Source organism: Telmatherina bonti (assembly GCF_933228915.1).
Source record: "Telmatherina bonti genome assembly, chromosome: 10".
NCBI classification, from domain to species: domain Eukaryota; kingdom Metazoa; phylum Chordata; class Actinopteri; order Atheriniformes; family Telmatherinidae; genus Telmatherina; species Telmatherina bonti.
This window is the reverse complement of record NC_136628.1, coordinates 30,079,461-30,102,501: the sequence shown is the minus strand read 5'-3', so window position 1 is coordinate 30,102,501 and position 23,041 is coordinate 30,079,461. Positions and strand designations below refer to the sequence as shown.

Here is a 23,041-nt window from a genome sequence, read left to right as displayed (position 1 = left end):
TACAAAGAATAAACTAAAATTGTGGATTATGCTAAAATAAAACAGACTAAAAGCGGCAGAGTACTCGTTTCAAAGACAGAGGGGGTAATGTCAAAAACGGCATGATGTGTCAATGTGAATTAATTAAAAAAAAAAAAAAAAAAAAAAAAAAAAACCAACTCCACCCATAAACAAATAGACTTACCTATGATTACACATCAAGTTGTGTCACTAATATATTCTCATGGTGTTTAAGACAGCTTCAAATTTACTTTATTACACACTCATAATACACACACACACACAAACACACACACCCACACACACACACACACATTCCAGTCCTTAGTTCAATGCTCTGCCATGACAAAATATTCTTCCCCCACATGCATATTATGTGAATTTGTAATAAGCTTTTATTTATTTGCTCATTTATCTTTTTTCTAGCAGATTAAACCTCATAAAGAAATATCTATCCATCAAATAATAAAAAAGTATTAGTCCTTTCTACTGAGTCATTTCACTTATCAGCAAAATATTTCAAACTGTCTTCATGTCATGATGTAGACGAAATTACAAGACCCTCTCGCTGCCCACGAACCAATATCTTAATTTACTTTTACAATTAACTGATCTTTAGGTGTTGCTTTTAACCCAATCTGATCCTGAATAATCACAAGCTGCCACGACAACCTGCTACAGTACAAAGTAAATCACCTTTGTGGCACCAAAATCCCTGAGACGAACCTAGAGTTACCTCCGCCATCACTGAGCCACTAATCCTGCTTTATAGTCTGGTCGCTGATCATACAGAACGACAAAGTGTGTGAGTCACAACTCAAACAAAGATACCAAGTTTCTCCCCAAGTGAATTTCAAAGTGCCTTATTTGTTTTGGAATAAAACTTAGCCTTGTCACACCAAAAGTCACACAATGATCAAGAGTGAAGACTATGGCTCCACACACACGTTATCATTTCTTTGTTCTGCACCCTGTCATGACGTGAGTAGTTTTCCTTCATCAACATGTTCTTGTTGAGCAGATCATTTACTCATTATCATCATTATTCTAATCATTTCAGCAATATTTGATCTAAAAAAAAAAAAGAAGAAAAAAAAACAAAACAAGGATCCATAGAGAGATTAGTGAGAGTGAGCGTAACAGTAATATTGTAGCAACCGTGTGGAAGCAACATTTTCTGACCTGCTCATCGCTTACAGTGAAGTTAACTGTAATTAAGGCTGTGCTTTTGGTAATTGCCAACAGTCAAAACTTAATTTCAGGGGGGTTGCTCGGCAAAATCTGTGTTCTCAACTTAGGCCTCCCCAGTAACCTATAATTTAGCAATCTTAAAAGAAACAAAATACAGAAAACTACACAATGTTCCTTTATTTAGACAAGCCAATGGCTTATTTAGTATAGAAAAGGGACAGTAAGTCATAAGTCATAAACACATATGGTTAAATTGTCTTATTCTTCCAATATTGCTCAGTGACTACTAGCTTGAGTTAAACTAACTCATCAAGTCACTTAAAGCCCATAGGGAAAAAATAAATGCTCCAGTTGCCATTTGGAAACAGCAACATGTGAGCTTTGAATTACAACTTAAAATTAGTTGTTTCTGTTGATTTAATGTCGAGCACAACAATTTCAATGCAGCCCATAATGACCTAATGGCAACAGCCATTGCTGAAGTCATTTATCGGTGGAAGACTCAGATGAACTCTTTAAATGTTTACAGTTGTGCACACAGCTACACCCCATCTAAGTTAAAAAGGGGCTTTATGAAGAGCTTTGACACTAGTTGACATTAGGTGACAAAGACTTAGAAGAAAACCCCACAAAGGCTGGTGCCTTTTATAGCTGATTGAAACAGTAATGATAGTCATATACCTGCACAGGTGCAGATCCACCAGTGTGCATACATGTGTGAGCCTATATGCAATGGTCTTTCTGACTACAGCCCACGCTGAGATTAGGTCGCTTCAATTTTCCAGTGCATTTTTGTTCTTTTCACAGTTTGTATTGTGAGCATCCACATGTTGTCTCCTCTTTCAGAGAAGCTGGATAAAATACACTCGATTATGTGCCAAGTGTGCCTTTTGTTTTTTCATCTCCACTCCTGGGCTGCAGCGTTTTATCTTTAACCAGTTGTGAACCATGTAGAATAATCTCCTGCAGTCACAGTAGGATGAAAACAGATGAGAAACACAGGGCTGCAAATGCCCATGTCAGGGAACAGGACAGTTGGTCACATCTGTTCTGGTTTCATTGACTGGGATTGTTTGCATGTAACTGCCTGTGTACCCCATCTACTGGTGGCTCTGCAGTAAACTTGTAGTATAACGTCTACTGGTTCCCACCAACTCAAACTGATATGCTCATTTAACAATTTGATGCATCATGTGAACAGCAAACACCTTTTAAAGACTGTTTTCTAGAATATTCATAAATAAGGATGGTATATTAGCAATCTTGCCACTTACGTGGACATTAAGAAAGTCACCCAACACACTGACACTCACTGAAGAATAAACAAAGTACAAAATTATATATATGTATCCCTTTTATGTAGTGGCCATAAAGTGGAAACATATTTACAAGCTTTTTTCTTGCATATTCATGAATAAGGATGGTATTTTTGTAAATAAACCACTTCAGTGGATGTTAGTGAGTCATCCAATATGTTTCCACTCACTGGAAAATAAATAAATATATGATATAATTGAACATATCGCAATTATGCAAGTTTGCCTTTCCAATAAATAGGAAAAGAAAGTGATTCAACTGTATTTTATAAAAGATTTACATAATATAATTATGATTATATATTATTTTATTTTTTATAAAATACATTAAAATAAATCATGATAAATTCTAAATATCATTAATAAACAAGAAGTATCATTGCATATGTCTGTAGAGGTAAAATACTGTTTTTAAAAAAATGTTGCATTGTTTTTTTTTATTAATTCATGCATGAAAGGGTTAAGCACACAAATATATGTGATTACCAACTTTACCTCAGTGATAACTTGAAACTTGAAATTTGATAAACAGAACGAGAAAATAATACTAGTCCATTTTTAGCAAATGTTTCTCTTATACAAATATGACATTATTTTATTACATTTCTAGAGAAAGATTTAAAAAAAAAAACAAATAAAAAGTGAAATAATATTAAAGACAAAGAAAAGTGTCTCTGTACATGTCTGTGGGAATAAAATAGTGCACGTGAAAACATGTGGCATTGGTTTTCTTTTATAATTCAAGCATCAGAAGGTTAATAAGATATGCACGGTCATTCAGTTCTTGTTAGACAACAGACAGAAAATCTGGGAGGTCGGGAAAGTCATGTGACAATGATGAAATGTTAGATCACATGAAAATATAAGTACAATGGAACTTAAATTAGATATTTGTTCTGTTTTTTTTTCACAAGTTGACAAACTTCATCAAATACCTGTGAAGTGCTTTGATCAAAATGCAATAGACATTCCAACTCTTACTTTTAAAACAGCTCCTGTTTTAATATGTTTCCCTTTATCTGCTCCAAAGGGTGCATTTTAACAAAATGAGATCTGAAATGTTTTAAACTACAATGCAAAATTAAACTGGATAAAATTATCCACAAATGAGTAATTAGCATTTAAAATAAAATAAAGTTTTCCAGAAGTGCATTAAAAATTAAGCTCATACCTCAACTCACCATAATGTTGGAAATATTTTTTATTTGTAGTTTAATTCTCCAATACTTTTTCAGTTGTCTGCATATCTCACAGAGACAATTGTTGCCGATGACTTATTTCAGGGCAATCCTGCTGCAAGGTGTGTTGAACTGACTCAGGACGTTACAACACAGCATATGGGCAAATGAATGGCTGGTATAAAGCTTAATATTACCATTCAAGATTCATGTAGTGATTCCTTTGTCACACATCAACTCTCATTGTTGGCTGCCGTGAAACTGTCACATCAACTTTATCTATAAATTTACATTAAAAGATACAATTTTGACTGTTTTTATGCTACTCAACACATAACTTTATGGAGCAACACAATGTCAACATTTTGCTAAATAAATAGTTATGTCTGGACATTCAGTGTGGTGTTAATGCACAGCAAAGTCCACCTCTGTATGTCAGAGTAGATGGAGCTACATAAAAAATTAAAAGGATAGGTTTAGGAAATTATCATTATATATTTGATATATCATAAGGTATCACATCAAGACATGCTTTTAATGGATGAATGAGTGCTATGTCTGGACTTGATGGACACGCAAATTACTGAATTACTTTACTTTTACAGTTGTGCTGCAAGGAACAAACATTTAGTCTTTGTCAAGAAGAATGTTAGTTTTCATTTTTGCAGTTCTATAAATGCAAAATTTCACTGTCAGTCTGTATGTCACTGTTCTGTATCTTTACTTTTTTATGCATGTTTCTAACAGCAAACTGCTGTGCATTCACAATTCACAAATTGCAAGTCAGAATTACCAAGTGAACTGTTGGCTGCTAAGGACAATTTATATTCAAAAAGCAGGGGTGAAGTTCTGATTTCCGGGGTACAGCAAATGCATTGTAATTCGAACTAATTGGAGATTATTAAAGATGAGGATGCCTGACAACTAAACTCAAAGATGGGAGTTGTTACATTGTTGTTTTATAAAGTTTTTAAGCTATTAGTGAGCTCAGACAGCCAACACATGCAATATATGCTATCAAACACAAAAAATAGAAAGGATGTTTTTTTTTATAATCTCCCCTTTATGACTACATGACATTGGTAGCATCCATCACAAATAAATGGAAATTAAGAACTGCTGATCTGATGTTTTTTTGTCTTCTGCACTCAGGTCAGTAAATCTGCCATTGAATATGCAGCACTGGTCGAGCGTTTGCTTTCCATAATGACAGGCATCATGTGAAATTTCAGCTATAGCCCTCACATCAATTAAATATAAATATTTGGTATCAATATAAAAGTCAAACATTTCACGTTCAGTAAATTCAGCACAGATATTTAAAGGTTCTTTTTTACTTTTTTGGACCGCTGGCACCCTCTACTGACTACTGATAGCGAATTAATTTTTTCCATTGCAAACATTTTACTGTCAAAGTATGAAGGATATTTAATCATTTAGATTTTCTGAGGTGCTTTGTCATAAAAAATAAAAAGCAGTCCCTTTAGGTTGTGTATGTTAAAACTTTTTGTGCAGCTTGAATTATTGTGAAGGTGCAGATAACAGTCATTCTTCTGAATGTCCAGACAAAGTTCAGGTTTTCATGTTTTAGCACAGAGTTAAATGGAAAAGATAGTGACAGCAAGATCAAGCTGCAAGTTCTAACTAGTAAGTTTTGGAAACATCTAAGCACGTGTTCTGAACTTGTTTGACCCAAATTCAATCACTGACCCTGTCCTACTTACTAAAAACAGAGCAACACGCCTCCTGGCATTCTCCACTGTTAACTTACCACATAAATTCTCAAACTTATTTATATTGAGTAATTAATAAATGTTGTCATGACCCAGAAATGTGCAAAATCACAGAGGAATTATATTTAGGCAAACTGCAGAAAATTTGACTGTTTTACACATAAATATGATTAGAGCCAGTAGTTTAAATATTTAACTTTGACATTGTTTTTATGAAATTGTATACTAAAAATATATAATCAAATAGTAAGTTGGTATGCAGAATCTAGAAATGATTGTAGATCAGTCTGTACAATCAATTATCAGTTGAAATCAGTTTAAGACCACTGCCAATTAATAATTGAGCAATGCACCTAATGTCTCTTATATACAAAAGTTAAGTCACAGTGTTGTTTATATTGAGACCAAAAAAGGACAAATATAAATTTAATAAATAACTAATAAATTAATTTGAAGAAGAATTCAAAGTGAAAAATGTTGCAAAATCTACTTCAGAGCAGAGAGCAAGCTTACTAACAATACAGTAAAAGATAAATATCATACAAAAATATTTTAATTTGTATCTGTTGAGGTCTTATATCTATACAAAGTGTGCTTGTAAGGACTAATTTATGGCTAAAATATGGACTCAGTAGCTGGTTTATGAAGAGTATGGAGCAAAACCAGTTACAGAAAATATATTTGTCCAGTAACTTATCTTAGTTTCACAAAAGTTACAATCATTGTTTTATGATTAAACAAAGAGAGATGTTAATTTAGCCATGTGTGCAGTTTGTAGTGAAGTTTTATTGTACTCAATTGATCCGAAACATGTTACCATGACTTCATAATTAGTGACAATAGGGTGAAAATCCAAATCATCTTTTTCAGTACAGTTTAAGAAAGACCGTGCTGTCAGATGTAATAAGTACATTTATTCTGTATCTGAGGCTAATAGTCACAGCACTCTACGTCTCTATCATCTCAAATGGCGGATGATAAATGCTTTATATCAGGTCACAGAGTACAGGAACAAGGGCAGAACTTGTATTAGCAAGTTTAGTTTTATGAGCTTTGTAGAACCATCCAAAATAACAAATGAGACAAATATTTTACTTCACAGGAACATTGAAAGTCAGAGTGGTGGTTTGGTGGATAGCAAACACTGAGAGGGCTTTTTATTCCTGAGAGTGTAGCTGGTTGAAGCTTTGCTCTGTGACAACTGTCAACAAATAGGACTAATTTTGTGCTGTTTCTCTAATGTAATTATGGAGACAGTAAACAGCATATTTGACGTTTATGATCTAACTCTCAAGTTTTAAGAGCCAATAACGAAAGTCATACTGTTTTCCCCTCAGGTTATGTTACACAACATGAACTGATGCCTGCCTGTAAATGGCAAACTCTAACATAAGAGGGAATATGTTCCACAACAGTCATACTGAACAAGCTGACCTAATTTTACCGTCTTTTCCTGAGTCTGTAGGTTCCTTAGTAGCTGATGTTGATGACACAATTAGACTAACTAACCAAATTAGTCTGATTAATCTGTTGACCACTACCTTTAATTAGCTGAAGAATTCACAATGCTATAAAGTCTACCAAGTAAATAAATAAATAATAATAAAACAACATATTATTACATTACAGTCTAAAATAACTGATCCAATATCAGCCTTTAAAAACAAGCATCTATGAACCTCCACAGAAAATGCAAAGCAGCAGCCCCAGCAAGGAGCACCAAGTTCTGTCATGAACTCAGTGACACCACATCCTGCAATAGCACCCACTCTCACTAGATGGTGACATCCCACTTTAAAACCTTTTCAGACATGAGCTAGATTAGCTAAAGGAGACTGAAAAAAATCCTCTCAAATTACAGTTAGAAGCGTCAGAGCTTGGCTTTAAGGAACAGCAGAATAGAGGGCAAGCACTTCAAAGTTTCCAGCTCAGCTCTACTGGGCAAGGCCACCCGAGTGTGACAGTGGACACCCTGATGACAGATGGACACCGAGAACTGAAGACAAGCAGATGTTTTTGGACCCAGATCTGATCAGCAATACAGACGCAGCACCCCATTTGTACTCAAAACAAAGTGAAATCACTCAGTGTTGAGGCGAGTAGGGGGAAAACAGGCAGAGAAGAAGGGAAAGGGTTAGTAATAAAAAAAAAAAAAAAGGAAAGCTAGAGAGGCGAGGGAGTGTTAGAGAAAGTGAGAGTGAGTGAAACAGTGGGGAGCAGGAGAGTGGGGAGAAAGGAAAGAAAAAGAACTCAGATAGGGGGAGGGAGAGTGTTTTTTTATCCTCATGTGCACTCAGTCAGAGAGGTCACTGAGTGCGATTGTTCCTGGTCTGCCTGTCAAAACAGTGTGGCTACCAGAGCGCCTATTCATCTCCACCCCACTCTGAAATGCATGTGCACACACAAACACATACCAAGATGCTCACTATGCATGATCACTTACATAAGAAACCTCCAAAGGCTTTTCTTCTTTCTAAAAACTTAGCAACAACCTCAATAGAGTGTCAACAGTGCTCTTAAAGAACTGCGTCACTGCACCAACATCATCATCCTGTTGATTGTGAGCTGTGACATAAACATGCAGCGACAAGTCTATAACCGGAGCTTAGAAGTTATGTGCTGCTCTGAAGAGTCATAGAATTTCAGTCTTACCAGGTAAAGGAGGAAGGTGTGCAGGCCAGTGCCAAGACCCACAGAAGAGAGGATACCCAGGCCAACCCAATAGGCACACCACAGCGTCTTCTTCTCCATGTAGCGCACATACTGCAGAGGCCAGAGAGAGGGATGGTCAACCACATGGCAGAGACACATGCACAGAGTGTAAGGAAAGCAAGAGAAGGGGGTGAGGTGGGGGGCACAGTGTGAGGAAGGGAGGGACAGACACAGAGTGAGAGAAGGTACACGAGTGAAAGTGTGCAAAACAGAGGGCACTTTAAATAGTGGGAGAGGGCAAGTGAGTGATAGAGAGAGAAAGAGGGGAAGAAAGAAAGAGAAACCTTTTCACACTGACGTTGTTGAGTTTAGAGGACAGAGCTGTAGGGTAGGAGTGTTCAGTTAACAGAGAAGAACAGTTCCATTATTCTTATTGGTAGCAACCAGCTCTTACACAACTAGCAGAGCAAGGCAAGCCAACATCTATCTCTCTCTCTCTCTCTCTGCCTGTTCGTCTACTGCTATCACTCCATCAGTCCATTTACACCTCCTCCCTCAAGTCAATGCAGGTTGTTTTGAGGAAGAAGCTTTGAATGTGCGGATTACGGGAAGAGGGCAGGAGGATAAGGAGTTTGGGGGGGGGGGATTTGGTGAGGACTAAAGACTCAATTTCCCAGGAAACCCAGCAAAACAAATACAGCTCATACTCTCTCTCTTTTTGCTGGCAGAGTGCTGTGAAGTACAAGGCCAGCCATGAGTAATTGTTATGGTACTTACTAAGAACTGATTACACAACTCCTTAGTCTCTGTACTTGTTTTATGGCAGCAGATTCCAAAATCATGCAGCCAAAACACAGAAAGTTGGAAAAAAACAAAGTGTCAGGGTTGTAGTCGGATCTATGGAACACTGTGCTGCTTTCAGAATTGACTCCAGTAGATAGACAATACAAGCAGATCAAACAAAGTTGTATGGGAAATCAGTCACTATGAAAATGGGGTCGCTCCTATAACTGAACACCCGTTTGACGTTATTTTATTTTAATTTAAGCATCCTCTCATAGATCCTCAGAGACAGTCATTTCTCTGTTCAACCACATGTATGTCCTTACGCATAATGTTAGTAAATAATGAATAAAAATGTACTTTTATAACTCTTGATTTTGTGTCCTCCTACAGCTGAATTCCATCTGTCAATGTAATAAACCAAGTACAGATTCCACTTTACCTCCTAGTCCATCCACATTATGTTTCTTGTTGTAGCTGTAAAATTGACCGCCCAGGAAACAAAGTTTATTAAAGTATGACTTCCCAAGGACCACAACTTATGTAATTATGGATCTTCTGTGCTTTGTCAGCCTAAAAAGGCATGCAAATCAAGTTAGGTTGCTGAGGTTTCCTTGATGGCATTTAGGTGTGGTCATACATGCAGTAACATACAGGGTGCAGACAGTCACCTTCTGATGTGCTCCTTCAATACGGTAGGCAATAAACAGGAGGACAATGAGGATCAGCAAGCCAAATACAGTCTGTCTTTGCTGACAGAGCCTAGGAAAAGAAAGAGAGAATCAAGAAAGACCATTATTTCAAAGGGTATAAGTCTACAAAATACAAAGAAAATGATGGTTTGGAGGGATGAAAATGCATGGGCAGAAAAAAAAAGATGAGTAACCTTAGAGAATGAGTAAGTGTGGGTGAACAAGAATGAATGACATGGACTTAACCTTTAGTAGAGAGAGACATCTGCTGGAAAGAAGTCAAATTTCTGCAAGTCCTCGTCAGTCTTTAAGAGAAACAAGCTCTTTCTGGGAAATACACTGCTAATATTCTCACCAAGCAGTTTTTAATCAGACTTTTGATGTCTCATGCAAGACAATGCAACAACTCCGCTCTAAATTCTACTTAACACTCTTCCCACACACACGACCGGGAAAAACATTGAGTATGCTTTCCAGCATAATTTGGTATAATATACTCTCAGAGTGTATATCATGGATACATAAGAGCACTTTAGCTCTCTTATGTATGCACAGATCCAGAATTCTAGCTTTTAGGATCAAACTATGCGATCAACCCCTGAAATTATATCTTTGTCCATTTTAATTCTCATAACTCCATGGTAAATATATCTATCCACTGACTGTTTTCAGTATCAAAATATATCTTTACTATTGATATAGCAACTCATAAAATCAACAATGTATCACACCATGAAATAAATATTCCTAAGTGAATTTGAAAGTAATATGATTTGTCTACTTTAATAAATAGGACAAAAGTGAGAGGGTCTGATTTGGTGGGAGATCAGATTTCAGTAAAATACTGGCTCATTAATTTGTAAATGTCGAAATAAGTGTAATTAAATTACTCTCAGTGAGATCTTCTTTCTCCCTTTTCTTTTCCCTTTGTTCACCTCCTCTCTTTAACTGAAAACGAAACCTAACAAGACAACCATGGTTGTAAACAAAGGCAACAGCAGAGCATTACTAAAAAGGTGACTCTCTTGTCCCAACAAACACAGTCTGTTAGACTTTTTAGGGAGTGACAGAAGAGTGGAGAGAGGGAAGGGGAGAGAAAACTTTCCAGGATCCCACCATTAAAATCCACATAAAACATTGACTGACACCTGTTCTACAAGTCGGTCATAGAAACAATTGCATTTTAAATTTTTCAAAATTATTTCACTTAAATTAAAAATTAATTTATAAAAATTGCATGAGTATTATTTATATTTGAATTAAAAATGGATATCACTACATTTTTTATTTTGATGCAACAGATGTTAAAGCTTTCAGAAAGTGAACAGCAGCAATAATGGCAAAGTTCAAATTAACCCATCTTTACAAAAAAAAAACAAAAAAAAGAGAAAGGTTACTGAAAAGTGATTTAATTTGACAGATTATGGCATTATTGTCCCTTTTGCATGTTGATAAAAACCGAATCAAATCAGACCACGAAGTAATTAAGCCTTCCTTTATCAAAGACCTATCACTCATGAATCAAATCATCAATAACTCATTGAATTAGTGAGAAGGATGAGCATCTGTCTCTCACTACACAGCTTCTCTATATTTGGAGTAATGACAAAGAACACCCTCCATTTTTAATCAATCCCTGTACTTATTAATGACGATTCAAAGCAGTAAGCAGGAGAAAAAGGAAGCAATCGTTTGCATGGCTTCAGCAGTGTGTTTGGGATACTTATGAGAGAGGGAGCGCCAAAATCCTGCATAATTAACCCACTGAAATCAAATTTTCAATGTCTTCTTATTAGACTCCCAAAGTTTCTCTTCGATTTGCCATCACTTGTTAAAGTAAACAGATTAATCAACATAACCATGTGTGAGGGATCTGTTGTGTGCTAATGCATAGCTGAAGCGGTGCAGTAGGTCCATCATGCGTAAGTGAGTGAGTGAAAAGTGACAGATTTACATGACTTGTCACCATCATATTGCTCATTTATTGCTCCAAAGACAACATAAGGGAAGGTAATTCATTCAGTGTTCGTGTAATTGCTACAGCGGTACTGATATTGTTTGGGCCCACTGCCAGCTCTTTGTCACACCTGGGCCCTCTCAGTCATAACGGCAAACTCATAGCCACCATCCTGGGCGTGATTATGGACTCTGATCTTAAACTTGATATACAAGTTAATGCGGTTTTAGACTTAACTAAAATGAAATCTTTTTTTTAATCTTTCTCTAATTTTGAGCATGCTTTTATTTCCTTGCGTCTGGACTACTGCTACAAACTTTATTCCAGAATTAATCACAGCGCATTTTATCGACTGCAGTTAGTCCAAAATGCTGACGCGCGCCTCTTAACAGGGACCAAAAAACATGAGCACACCTTCCCTATTCTTGCATCTTTGCACTGGATTCCTGTTAGCTTTAGAATTGATTTCAAGATTTTTTAAGGTGTTGAATGGAGTGGCCCCCATTTGCATTTCTGCCCTCATCCAAATCTACACTCCGCCACGCGTTCTGAGGTCAGAGGGCCAGCTCCAGCTTATGGTCCTGAAGACGAGGCTTAAAACTCGGGGAGACAGGGCCTTTTCTGTAGCAGGACCTAAACTGTGGAATGCCCTGCCCTCCCATGTCAAAACAGCTCCCACCCTGGAGTGTTTGGTTTGGTCTTAAGACTCACTTTTGTTCTCTGGCTTTTAACACGATGTGAGTTGTGAGGTCCTCTGTGTCTTTTTATTTCATTTTATGAAATTATTTATTGCTTTTTTATCTATTTACTCTGATTGATTTTAAGCTTATTACTTTGTATCTATTGCTATTTTAGTATAGTCCATATTTTAGAATTGCAACATTCTTTTTCTTTTTCACTGTTTAGTTCTATTTGTGCAGCACTTTGGAAACTGTTTATATTTATAAAATGGGTTATAGAAATAAAGTGGATTGGAGTGGAATATGTAGAAATAGACCTAATAAAACACAAGTTCTAACTGTTTTGTTTTCTGGACCCCAAGTTGTGGCTCCTGGACAGATCCCATTTAACACAAGCGGCCCTACAGAACACCTACGGCCTCAACTACAAAGAATACGTAGAATTATACTCTTTTGACAATAACAAAAACATAATCTGTCATTTCAATTAAGCTGCTGTGAATTGCATTAGATGTACAGGTGCTGAATGAGAACTTATGTAAATGTGTGGCTTTCCTCTCTCATGAAAAAATTAATGAGGTGCTAAAACTGCAACAACATAAATTCATGGAGCAGTTTGCATTTGCTAGCAAGCTATAAGTCATAACAAAGTAGAGTTAACAGAATGATATATACTACTTATATCCCATAAAGTAATACTTGCGGTTCATTAAACTGCCTGTACTTCACTCAAGAATTTGCATCTTTATTTTTTCGCTACAGTGGCAGCAATAATTTCACACCCTTTACATGCGTCATTTCAAAGTGCAGTTTCATAAATTTAAATAAGGACTTGTTATAAATGACAAATTCCTCAAAGTGCATTGATTGCTTTGCAGCTTGTTTAAGGGCAACATACAGACCCACTGCACAGCATGTGTCCCAGAAGACTCCTTGTAGGGCAACATACGCACTAACTCACTCCTAAAAACGTTCCAAATCATCTCTTTTCACTTGCATATTGTGATGTGCTCCTATGTATGCCTGTAACAGTTAAAACACCACGTGTTTTGAATGTTTTTTGTGAGTTGCAGCTTTTCACAGTCAGAACACTATGCATAGTGCTTGCGGCTCACCACATCCTCTTGTAGTTTGAGAGTGAACACGTTGTCCTGACACGCTTAGCCGCAAAGGCCCCCTTGAGAGTACACTCTGACCTTCTTCTGGGCTCTCTGTGTCAACAAAGATTATTAAGCGAGTTGAAGACATGTTGTGCAGCATGTGGAGTGTGCTATCAAGTCAATCTCTGACGCACACCGGGCTGATGTTGCTTTGTGCGTGAGATAACATTTGTTTGTGGAGTGGAAAAACATTTAATGATCCATGAATACCATGAGGATAGGAATTGATAATAAAAAAAAAGGATAAGAAAATCCTGTGAGATCTCTTGTACTGTATCAATGTCTTTAACTAAAAATGCGTTTGGTTTGATAATACTAAGATATCAACGTCAGCTCCTATGTCGTTTTCCACTTTTTCATGTGAGGAAGCATGTGAAGAATGATGGTTATTTTTATTTTTGCCATTGTTTGTTCTTTAGCTACTACTTCTTTTGGTACGCCTATGCATCACTGATGCCTTAGAACCTCATTTATGATGCTGTTGATGAAATGGAAAAAAAAAGGAGGAAGCACCTGTTTGTGGGTAAATGAATGCCATTTTGCAGAAACAGGGTAGGGGCTGCATCCCAACCTTATTCTTACCTACTAATCCACCCTCTAAGGGTAATGAGCAGTTCAAAGAAAAAGTATTGGAGTGTGAGCAGAGGTTTCTTCCATAAGACCAGGCTTTCACGCTCTTCCCTCTCCCTCTGTTTCCTGTCATCCTCCGGCGACTCAGAGTCTTGCCACACATATGGACAAATAAAAATAATAATGGGATAAATAAACATATTTAAAAGGAAGCATTTAATCTTCTTGAAGACATAGCACTATAAAACAAACGGGTTGATGTTTAACCTATTAACACTTGAGACGTCCTTTAAAAAGAATCCTAAAGCTGTTATTTTCTTGTTTGTAAATCATATCTTTTGTATTGCAGGTTTGTTACTTTGAGACTTCTAGTTTTAAGAAGACACGCTCATATATTGCAACAAGCCTTAACGGGTTAAACATGTGTTTGATCCTCTGCTCAGCTGTATATTATAGTCACCTGTCAGCTCTCCATTTTTCTGCTCCTTGACACCAAGACGTCTCTGAGGTAGCTCACTCTCTGCCTCACACTCTGCCATTTTATTCATCTGTAGAGAGTCCTGCTGAGAAAACAGAGAGGGGTTTTCAGCACCACATCACTCACACGGATGCCAGTCCAAAACAAATATGAACTCACATGCAACACACACAGCAACACCAAACACTCTCAGACTTGTGTACACACAACAGCACACCAGCTTGTGTTTTCCTGATGCTTTATCCCACATTTTACTGGTAACCTGATCAAGCTTGTGCATGACTATGAGGATTTTAAGTAACGTATTATGTTGAAACTATGAGAACATTAAAATGTTCAATTTGTTTCAGAAGTAGAGTTTCCCTACACATCAGGAAATTCACACTGAGGAACTGGAGGAACTGTCTGAAAACAACCCACCAATGGGTTGCAATTTTAAAGAAAGTTCCCAAAATTTGCACCAAAATTCAACTGTATTTTCTGTGACAAAGCTTCATTCCTTTGCTAACTAACAGGTTTGAAAGAGTAAAACCACATTTGATATGTTATTTCTTTCTTACATTTACTCAAAGAAAGTCCCCACATGCATGCAAGTGTCTAATGAAACCCTGTCTCTCAAGAATCTGACGGTGAGCAGTGAGACGAGGATTTTGACACAGAGGTATGCAGTCCAACATCTGCTGGAACTCTCAGTTTCTCATGCAGACACAAACACACTCTTAAACTTAATTCCTCCATCCCGTGCTCTAGGTTTGAGGCTCTGACTGTTTCCATGCACTCAAACTCACTTGGTTTCTGGGGTGCAGACACTACACAGCACTGATATAACAGGATGATGCCTCTTTAAAACTCCAAGGAGAGTTTTTAGTGGGGAGCTCAGATTTGACACAACTCTGTAGGTCCAGCAAGTCAAGGTGTTGATTGTTCACCCGAAGGACACACACACACACACATTCATGCTACAATGTCAACACTTAAAGTACTTTTCAGTCAGTTTTAAACAAGTATTATGCAGAGTAAATAAACACGTTCTCAGACAACTAGACTGCAGGGAAAGTGAAGAGCAACTCTTGACTTCCTCTGGGAGCTGCAAACAAAAGCTTTCTAACCAGATTTAAAGCCCCAAGGACACACACACACACACACACACACACACACACACACCACATCCACACTCGTACTTAATATGCCTGTATTTTGTCATCACTAAGAAGAATAACGGCATGGGAAAAAAGGTTCAGCAAAGCAGGTTAATACAAAACATTCTGTTAGCAAACTCAGTTGTAGAAACAGGTGCCAAACAGGGCAATTCATTTGTGCAAAATATGCACCTCAACAACATGCACACAAATATGTTATTGATGCTAAAGAACAAATAATTTCTTATTACATTCTAGTGCAATTTTCACAAACGGTACCTAGTAAACAGTTTCATAACAGCACTTCTGCTGGTGAGAGACACAGTAGCACAGTGCAGCTCCAGTGAACGATTGCGCAATCCCCCTTTCCAAAACAACCCAAACCTGTTGAGTAACTCCAGCACAAGGGACAATGCAAACCTCAACATTCATGAAATCCAGGATGAGAAGTTTAAGCAGCAATCATTTTCCACATTTCAAACGGAGATAATCACACTGCAATTAAGAAAAAGTTTAAATTCAAAGTGTAAAACAAAGACATACTGTTTTGTTTTGGCAATGCATCATGTAGAGAGCAAACTCACCATTCAGCTGATGTTTCATCCACAAAGGAGCTCTGAGCTCAAATAAAAAGTTGTAGTGGAGCCCCAGTGGCAATATAGGGCAACAGTGTACTACCCATGAACTGCATCATAACTTGAGTAAAGGGTGTGGTGGTAAAGGGGGCCAGTGAGGGATAGAGAACTGATACAGGGCGGCTAGGGGAGGAGGAAGGGGGGTGGCAGACATAAAAAAGAGACACAGAAAGAGGGAAAGAGTTCATCATTTGCCCGGCAAAACCCCAGGAGTGCCAGTCTAATTAAAATGTCTATAAATAAATGGATCACTTTCCTGGAGCACACTTCAAACACTGCTCAGTCCTCTACAGGTTTCACACAGACTGTGAGTGGCATCTGGGCAGCCGTTTCCCGAAATGACCACAGGACATTACTCTTTTCAGGTCAGATCAGCAGAAGATCTTGTGTGTAGCGACTCATTTGAGCATTTCAGAGGACTTAACGTTCTCCATCAGGTTGCAGCTGTGTCAGATTAAGCATGATCGCAACTCATATTTTCTGCATTGCAGTTTCTTGGGATCTTGGTTAAAACAGAAGCAGAGGGAGCAGCAATTAAAGGGTCAAGACCTCCTGCATCACATGGATGTACAACAAACATAACAGTCAGCAGAAGGAATTAGTGTGAATTGTTTGGAAACATGGCTAATATCTGTGACGAGCACAGCCTCTGCTGGTTGCCTAGAAATTGTATCGCTGAAGGTGGATTAGTTACATCTCACTGCATGCTGACCTGCAATATTGCTGCAAGTTGAAATTACTGAGAGGTTGCTAAGTTTATGTAAGAAAAGAACAAGATCTGAATGCAGAAATTAATATTCGGAGTAGCATAAAATGTAAATGGAAAGATAAAAATATCTAACATAAAGGGTAGATGATCTAATACCATACTGTCATGGATGAAATGACATTTTAAAAAAAATATGTAGGAATGACAGCTGTGGTATTTCTCTTAGATTAATTCTTACTTTGTTGAGACGTTATGTCTTTTAGAAGAAATAACGTCTGTTCAGTAAATTGCACTAAATTATGCTTATTAATAAGGCTTATTAACAATATGAGCATATTCAATATCGTTAGAAATGCCATCATGGTCTGATTGCGAAGCTGAGAGTATTAACTTAGTCACACGATCATATGTAACACTTTGCATGTTCATGAACAAGAATAACTCTCAGCCAGCTGACATGACATAGTTGTCTCAGCTTACAGATTCACATTAGCACATAGTGTTATAGGAGGCATTTATCTGCAGTTTTCATTTTTTCACACACTAATGCTACACTGCACTCATCCTATGATGGACCCATAGGGACAATCAACTTTCAGGTGAAATGTACAAAAACGTAAAAAGTTCACGCTATACTAATACGATATAAAGAATCGGATCATTTAAGTAGAGACATTTAATCATAATTCCTTCATCACAAACAAGTTATTTAAACAAAAGCCAACAACAGTGGTGGGTAAGTCACAACAAAAAATGATCCATTTTTCAATAACTTGTCATGTGTGATGACGGTATGATGAAGAGGACTCTTTAAATACTAGCTGTCATCAAAACCAGAACATTTTGTAGTTGATTCATGGTTGAAACAAATATTTTTTCTTTCCTTTCCTTTTTTTTTTTCCATATAGTTAATCACCTTCTTAGGGCAGGATGTTGTGATGTATGTACTGAAACAAATAACAGCTGTACATTTGCATTCAAAGGTTTATAGAAATAAATTAAGTTAACCTGTAAAGGCTATATAACATCCTGTCACCTTAAAAAAAAAAGCCTAATATCCCTCAGTTTATATAAGTGCCGTACGTCATTTCAATTTCACACAATCCATACAGTGAATCTCACAAATTGGTTCATTGTAAACAAAATTCATTCTTAATTACTGATTAAGTGCATTTGGACATCATTATACAGGTTAAGTTTATTTATCAAGCACTTTTCAAAGTCAGTCACAAAGTGCTGTACACAAAAATAGCTTGTTTATTTGGATTCCCATTCGCTGCATTTTTCCTGTAAAATACAATCACCCACAGCACATTGATGCCAAAAAATATGTTTTCAAAGAAGTAAACAAGAAAATTATATGACCTAATATCTAATAAAAAGCTGTTAATAGTAAAAGTCAATGCAACATTGTCTCTTTTACTTTATGTTTGGAGTGAAGTATATCATTTTTAATTAAGTATCACACTTTCACGTCTTGGCCTAGTTTTTGGCCATCAGAATTTTTGTCCGGTCCAGTGTGTCAGATGATCCCTACCTATTTCAGTAGAGGGCAGTGTTTATTCAAAGTTAAATGCTCTTTTTACACAGATGGGCCCAATTCTAATGTCTAGTTTTCAGACCACCACTTTGCACAAATACCAGTTTTGCGCAGGTAAGGTATAACTTTTCTCCTTGAGGCCAAGAAGAAATGGTTATTAAACTTTTTATCCTATACACGGTGGGCAATTGGCTGGAAGACCAGTTAATCTCCAAGACAAATGGCATCCAAAACACTGTCAGGTGACAGGAAGAAACCAAACATAATTTCTATGTAGAGGTAGAGAAGGAGGTGATGGATTACGAGATACTTTGGCAATTTGCAGCCATCTGTTGGGCACAAATTCAAAGACTTAACAAATGAAGTGCCTAATGTTAACAGCGGACAAAAGAAAGACAGAAAGTAGACGTATATGTAGCAAAAGCTGCTCACCGTTATGAACGCTGCTCACTGTCAACAGTGGTCAACAGTGATTAACAGGTAGCAAGCCAAGGCTGGATTATCCAATGGGCCATATGGGCACAGGCCCAGGGGCCCACGTCTACTTGGGCCCAAGTTAGGAAAACACCAGCAGTTTGGACATAAAACAAAATGTATATAAAAGCCAGATAGTTACACCACAGTGTCCAGTGTATTACCATTTAGTACTATTGGCTGAGAGATGTTAGAAATTTCATTTCACAGTGTATCATTCACAATTTTCACAATGTTGCGGTGGGGAAGGGGGCCCCTAGAACAGTCTGGGCCCAGGGGCCTGTGCCTTTTTAATCCGGCCTTGCAGCAAGCACAGCAATTAGCCTGAGATCGTACACTACACCTGCCTGATTTTTGTGACATTGTCAGTAAGAAATACTTCTGAAAAACTATTTTCAAACACTTACGTTTTCCTTTTCCGTAGTTGACTATGGACAATGGGTCTTATTTGATAAAACACAGAGTAAATACCATAGATACTCATGTTAGCTAATTTCATCCAGTCTCTAAACTCTGAAGTTCACTTTGGGCCTTTCCTCAGTTTTTTGGAGGTCTCTCATTTAAAAAAAAAAAAAAAAAATCATATGTGTGACCAATACTAAAATATATCTTATTTTCAAGAATAATTTCAAATGCACCCTGCATCAACATTTCACCGGACATTTTTTTTGTAACGGCTGCAGTTAACAGCGCTTTGAATATGGTGCGTTCAGTGGCTGTCCTAAGAATCAGAATTTTACCCACTTTCTTCGAGCAACAGCAAAACTTCTGCCTGTCACTTCTGAGGTACAAAAAAATACCTCAGCATCTGAAGCTGATGTTTCTCAAAGATAATGGATAGCTGTATTTCCGTCATTTTATTTAGTAAACCGAATCGGCTCACTCATTATACATTTTCAGATTCAGAAAAAAAAAAAGAAAAAGCCAGGCTTTTCCCTTTAGTTTTTGAGTAGGGTAGGCAACTCTGGTCCTTGAGGACCACAGTCCTGCAAATGTTAGGAGTTTTCCTGCTGCAACACACCTGGCACACATCAGACCTAATTAGCAGACTTGTAAAGAGCTTGTCATTAAACTCTGCACAAGTCTGTTAATTAGCCATTGAATTGAATCAGGTGTGTTGCGCAGGGAAACTCCTAATATTTGCAGGACTGTGTCACTCGAGGTCCGGAGTTGCCCACCCATGATCCAGATACATAAACACAACACAAAAACTGTTTGTTTTTTTTCTTGTTTTTTGTCCATGTTTTCCTTTCAATCTGCTTTGAGTTTAAAACTTACAAAAACAATTAATCATAACTGCTTACAGTAGAATTCTCTCGTAATGCAGCAATTACAGAAATCACATGACATAAAACAAAATAATGCGGCCTCAAGTAATTTCCAATAACCACACAAATTGCAAACAAATCACATGGTGATAAACATTTCTATTATTATTATTATTATTATTATTTTGTTATTATTTTTTATTTTTATTTTTTTTATATTGATGTTGTTATTTTGTGTCCCAATATTAGACCCATTCTTCCCATCTATGCAAATACAACTCCAGAGGAGAGAAGATGACTACAGCTGTAAAAAAGAAAATACTTAGTTGTTTGATCTAAATAATTATGCTTATTGTCCGAGTGAAAAAAAAGATCTGGGTTAGAAAAAAATAGATTTTTCCAGAACCAGCGCTGAAGCTTGTTTCATGCTTTTAAAACAATGCAAAAATATAATCTGTACTTCACAATAAACTAGATTATTAACTTCGAACTCATACCATAGACCGTATGATATGCAGTCTATGACTAATATATATATATATATATATATATATATATATATATATATATATATATATATATATATATATATGTGCAGAAGATGATTAGAATTAGAGGTGGTCTGACGTCATCAAGACGCGACCATACTCGAAGCACAATTCATGCCGCCAGTGTCAGAAAGAGCAGCAGGTTAGAAATGAAGTAATTCTTTTTTATCCTTTTAAATCTGTTTTACTGTACTGTGTGCTGGTAGTGGAATGTTTGAATTTTCTTTTGGTTGGTCGTAGATCGTTTTACGTAAACTGTTAATGTAGTTACTTGTACCCGAAACTAGTTTCACATTTTAAGTTGGTTAGCTAAATTTTTAGCTCATAAAGTTTATTATTATTAATAAACTGAAGCATATTGCACATCTTAAATCAGTACGAAGGTTAATGGGAAACATGGAATTAGTTCCTCAGCAGCCGATCCTTTTTACACTTTGCAGGTAAAATAATCAATCTTTACATGTTTACAAGAAATACAAATAAAAAACCAAAACATGTAAAAGTAGTTTAGAGCTTATCTTTATCCTTTTGAGGATTTTATTTGTTTTCTGAAGATTATGTAGTAAAGTTATTGAGCGGGATGACATTTTGAAGAAGATTTGTCACCTGCTTTTTGACGTTGCCATTTTCTAATAAAGAAGTAATCTGAATTCAACTAATCTGCTGCTTTTGGTTAATTATGAATGGATATAAACTTAAAAACGTGTGGTTTTTGTTTTCCAGGTTCAAAATATGGAGTTGTTAAATATGCAGCTGGGCTTGGGTGTCGTAGCAGGACTGGGTTGTGGACTCTTCCTCGGGTGGCACCTTCAGGGCCGGTTTGGCTCTGCATCCAAAAGCCTGATGACAGCGATGGGTAACAGTGGGGAAGCAACTGTGATGGGTGAAGGAGGCGAGTTTAAGATGATTCTGGTGGTCCGAAATGATCTGAAGATGGGCAAAGGGAAAGTCGCTGCCCAGTGTTCCCACGCTGCTGTATCAGCTTACAAACAGGTTCAACGCAGGAACCCTGAGCTTCTTAAACAGTGGGAGTACTGCGGCCAGCCCAAGGTGGTGGTGAAGGCCCCCGATGAGGACACCCTAATTGATCTGCTGGGTCATGCCAAAGAAGTGGGCCTCACTGTCAGCCTTATTCAAGATGCAGGGAGGACACAAATTGCACCAGGGTCACGCACTGTTCTGGGTATTGGTCCAGGCCCGGCCGATCTGATTGACAGTGTCACTGGAGACCTAAAGCTTTATTAAAGTTTTTGCTTGAAGCTGTAGGACAACGCTTCTTATACACTCTGAAAACTTTGCAGTTCACTGCTGTTTGTCAGGAATTTTTTTTTTTTAAACTATGGTCCATGAATGTGCCACAATCAGTTTCAGTTATCTGCCTCTGAAGACAATGTATCTGATTTACCACAGAGACCTAATGATACTGGGTTTTTCAATCATAAATCTACTCTCGATGTCTTGCGAATAAAAAATAACAAAACATGTTTGCTCATTTCATTTATACATACTGAGAGGAAACAATGTGAATTGGGGCCTTATTAATAAAAATGAATAAAAACCGAAAATTAATTGAGGCATTTATCTGCAAACATAGCTGATGTTGACATTTGATGGGCTTCATGTCAATGAGTTGTCACTCTTATGTCTAGAGCATATTGAAGATGCCTGTCTCCAAATGTTTTCTAATTAACACAAATTAAAAATATTTTGACTTTAAAGTTGTCATTTAAACCGTTATTTAATGCAATGAAGGTGATAGTATTCGAGATGATTCTTAGTACAACACCAGTGTTCAATGCTTATACAAGGAATATCAGAGTAAGACTTATGTGCAAAGGCAATAATAACTAACTTGTCCACATCTTTTTGTTTCTCAGTTTTAAAATAAAATGAGTTTTCATTTAACATTTAAGTGTAGAACTTTCATGGCTTATTTTTAGGAGACGTAACTTTAAGAAAAAGGATATTGTGGGGCCCAAACACTAATTTTATTCCTTGATACAAATTTAACTGTTAAAACATCAGATCCAGTATAATTTACAACACTGAGGATAGCATAAGATCTAAAGCCCAAAAATGTGAAAAATTTGTTCTTACAGATTACTTGTAATAAAGTCTATGAACTGTTATTCATGGTAAAATGTTTAAAGCTTCACGGTGCTTCTTCAGGACATCAGTGAATGTGTGGGTATTTTTCCTCTGTGTTACAACTGGTCTAACTTTTCTGCTGTATCACATGAATGCGTGTGTATGAGCAGCATCTAACCTTCCTGGAGTGGCAACTTTACTTCCTAGACCTGCCAACCAAAACCAGCAGAGGGCGCTAAACCTACATTTA

At 37.0% G+C, this 23,041-nt stretch overlaps 2 protein-coding genes across 10 annotated transcripts in view; one reads left to right on the top strand and one right to left on the bottom strand.

Annotated features, from left to right (window-relative positions):
* LOC306761447 (vacuole membrane protein 1-like) overlaps window positions 1-16,220 on the bottom strand; it is a 58,146-nt gene extending 41,926 nt beyond the window's left edge. The window contains exons 1-7 of one of the 6 annotated variants that reach the window (XM_079247606.1): window positions 16,114-16,220; window positions 15,809-15,924; window positions 14,373-14,475; window positions 13,925-14,063; window positions 13,298-13,393; window positions 9,525-9,615; window positions 8,071-8,181 (exon numbers count right to left, since the gene is read on the bottom strand). In XM_079247606.1, coding sequence (XP_079103732.1) covers window positions 8,071-8,181; window positions 9,525-9,615; window positions 13,298-13,393; window positions 13,925-14,063; window positions 14,373-14,460 — 525 coding nt within the window. In that variant the 5' untranslated portion in view covers window positions 14,461-14,475; window positions 15,809-15,924; window positions 16,114-16,220. Of the gene's footprint in view, window positions 1-8,070; window positions 8,182-9,524; window positions 9,616-13,297; window positions 13,394-13,924; window positions 14,064-14,372; window positions 14,476-15,808; window positions 15,925-15,949; window positions 16,025-16,113 lie in introns of all 6 variants that reach the window. The other 5 variants (XM_079247608.1, XM_079247607.1, XM_079247609.1 and 2 more) reach the window with 5 other exon arrangements.
* A 184-nt stretch (window positions 16,221-16,404) lies between these two features.
* On the top strand, window positions 16,405-22,415 carry ptrh2 (peptidyl-tRNA hydrolase 2). Of its 4 annotated transcripts, none has more exons than XM_079247144.1 (2): window positions 16,405-16,529; window positions 21,427-22,415. In XM_079247144.1, exons 1-2 carry the CDS (start codon window positions 16,503-16,505, stop codon window positions 21,946-21,948), a joined length of 549 nt encoding a protein of 182 aa, XP_079103270.1. In that variant the 5' UTR covers window positions 16,405-16,502; the 3' UTR covers window positions 21,949-22,415. The 4 variants fall into 4 exon arrangements, 3 of the variants coding, with proteins under 3 accessions (XP_079103270.1, XP_079103271.1, XP_079103272.1); XR_013771464.1 differs by lacking the exon at window positions 21,427-22,415 and adding an exon at window positions 16,656-16,793 and having other exon boundaries at window positions 16,431-16,529; XM_079247145.1 differs by lacking the exon at window positions 16,405-16,529 and adding an exon at window positions 20,808-20,845.
* The last annotated feature ends 626 nt before the right edge of the window (window positions 22,416-23,041 follow it).

Bases quoted from the DNA above. Each gene is read 5' to 3' on its own strand.
- ptrh2 (XM_079247144.1), top strand. From the start codon at position 16,503: ATGACCACAGGACATTACTCTTTTCAG. The intron at 16,530-21,426 runs GTCAGATCAGCA...TTTGTTTTCCAG, and splicing joins CAGGACATTACTCTTTTCAG to GTTCAAAATATGGAGTTGTT.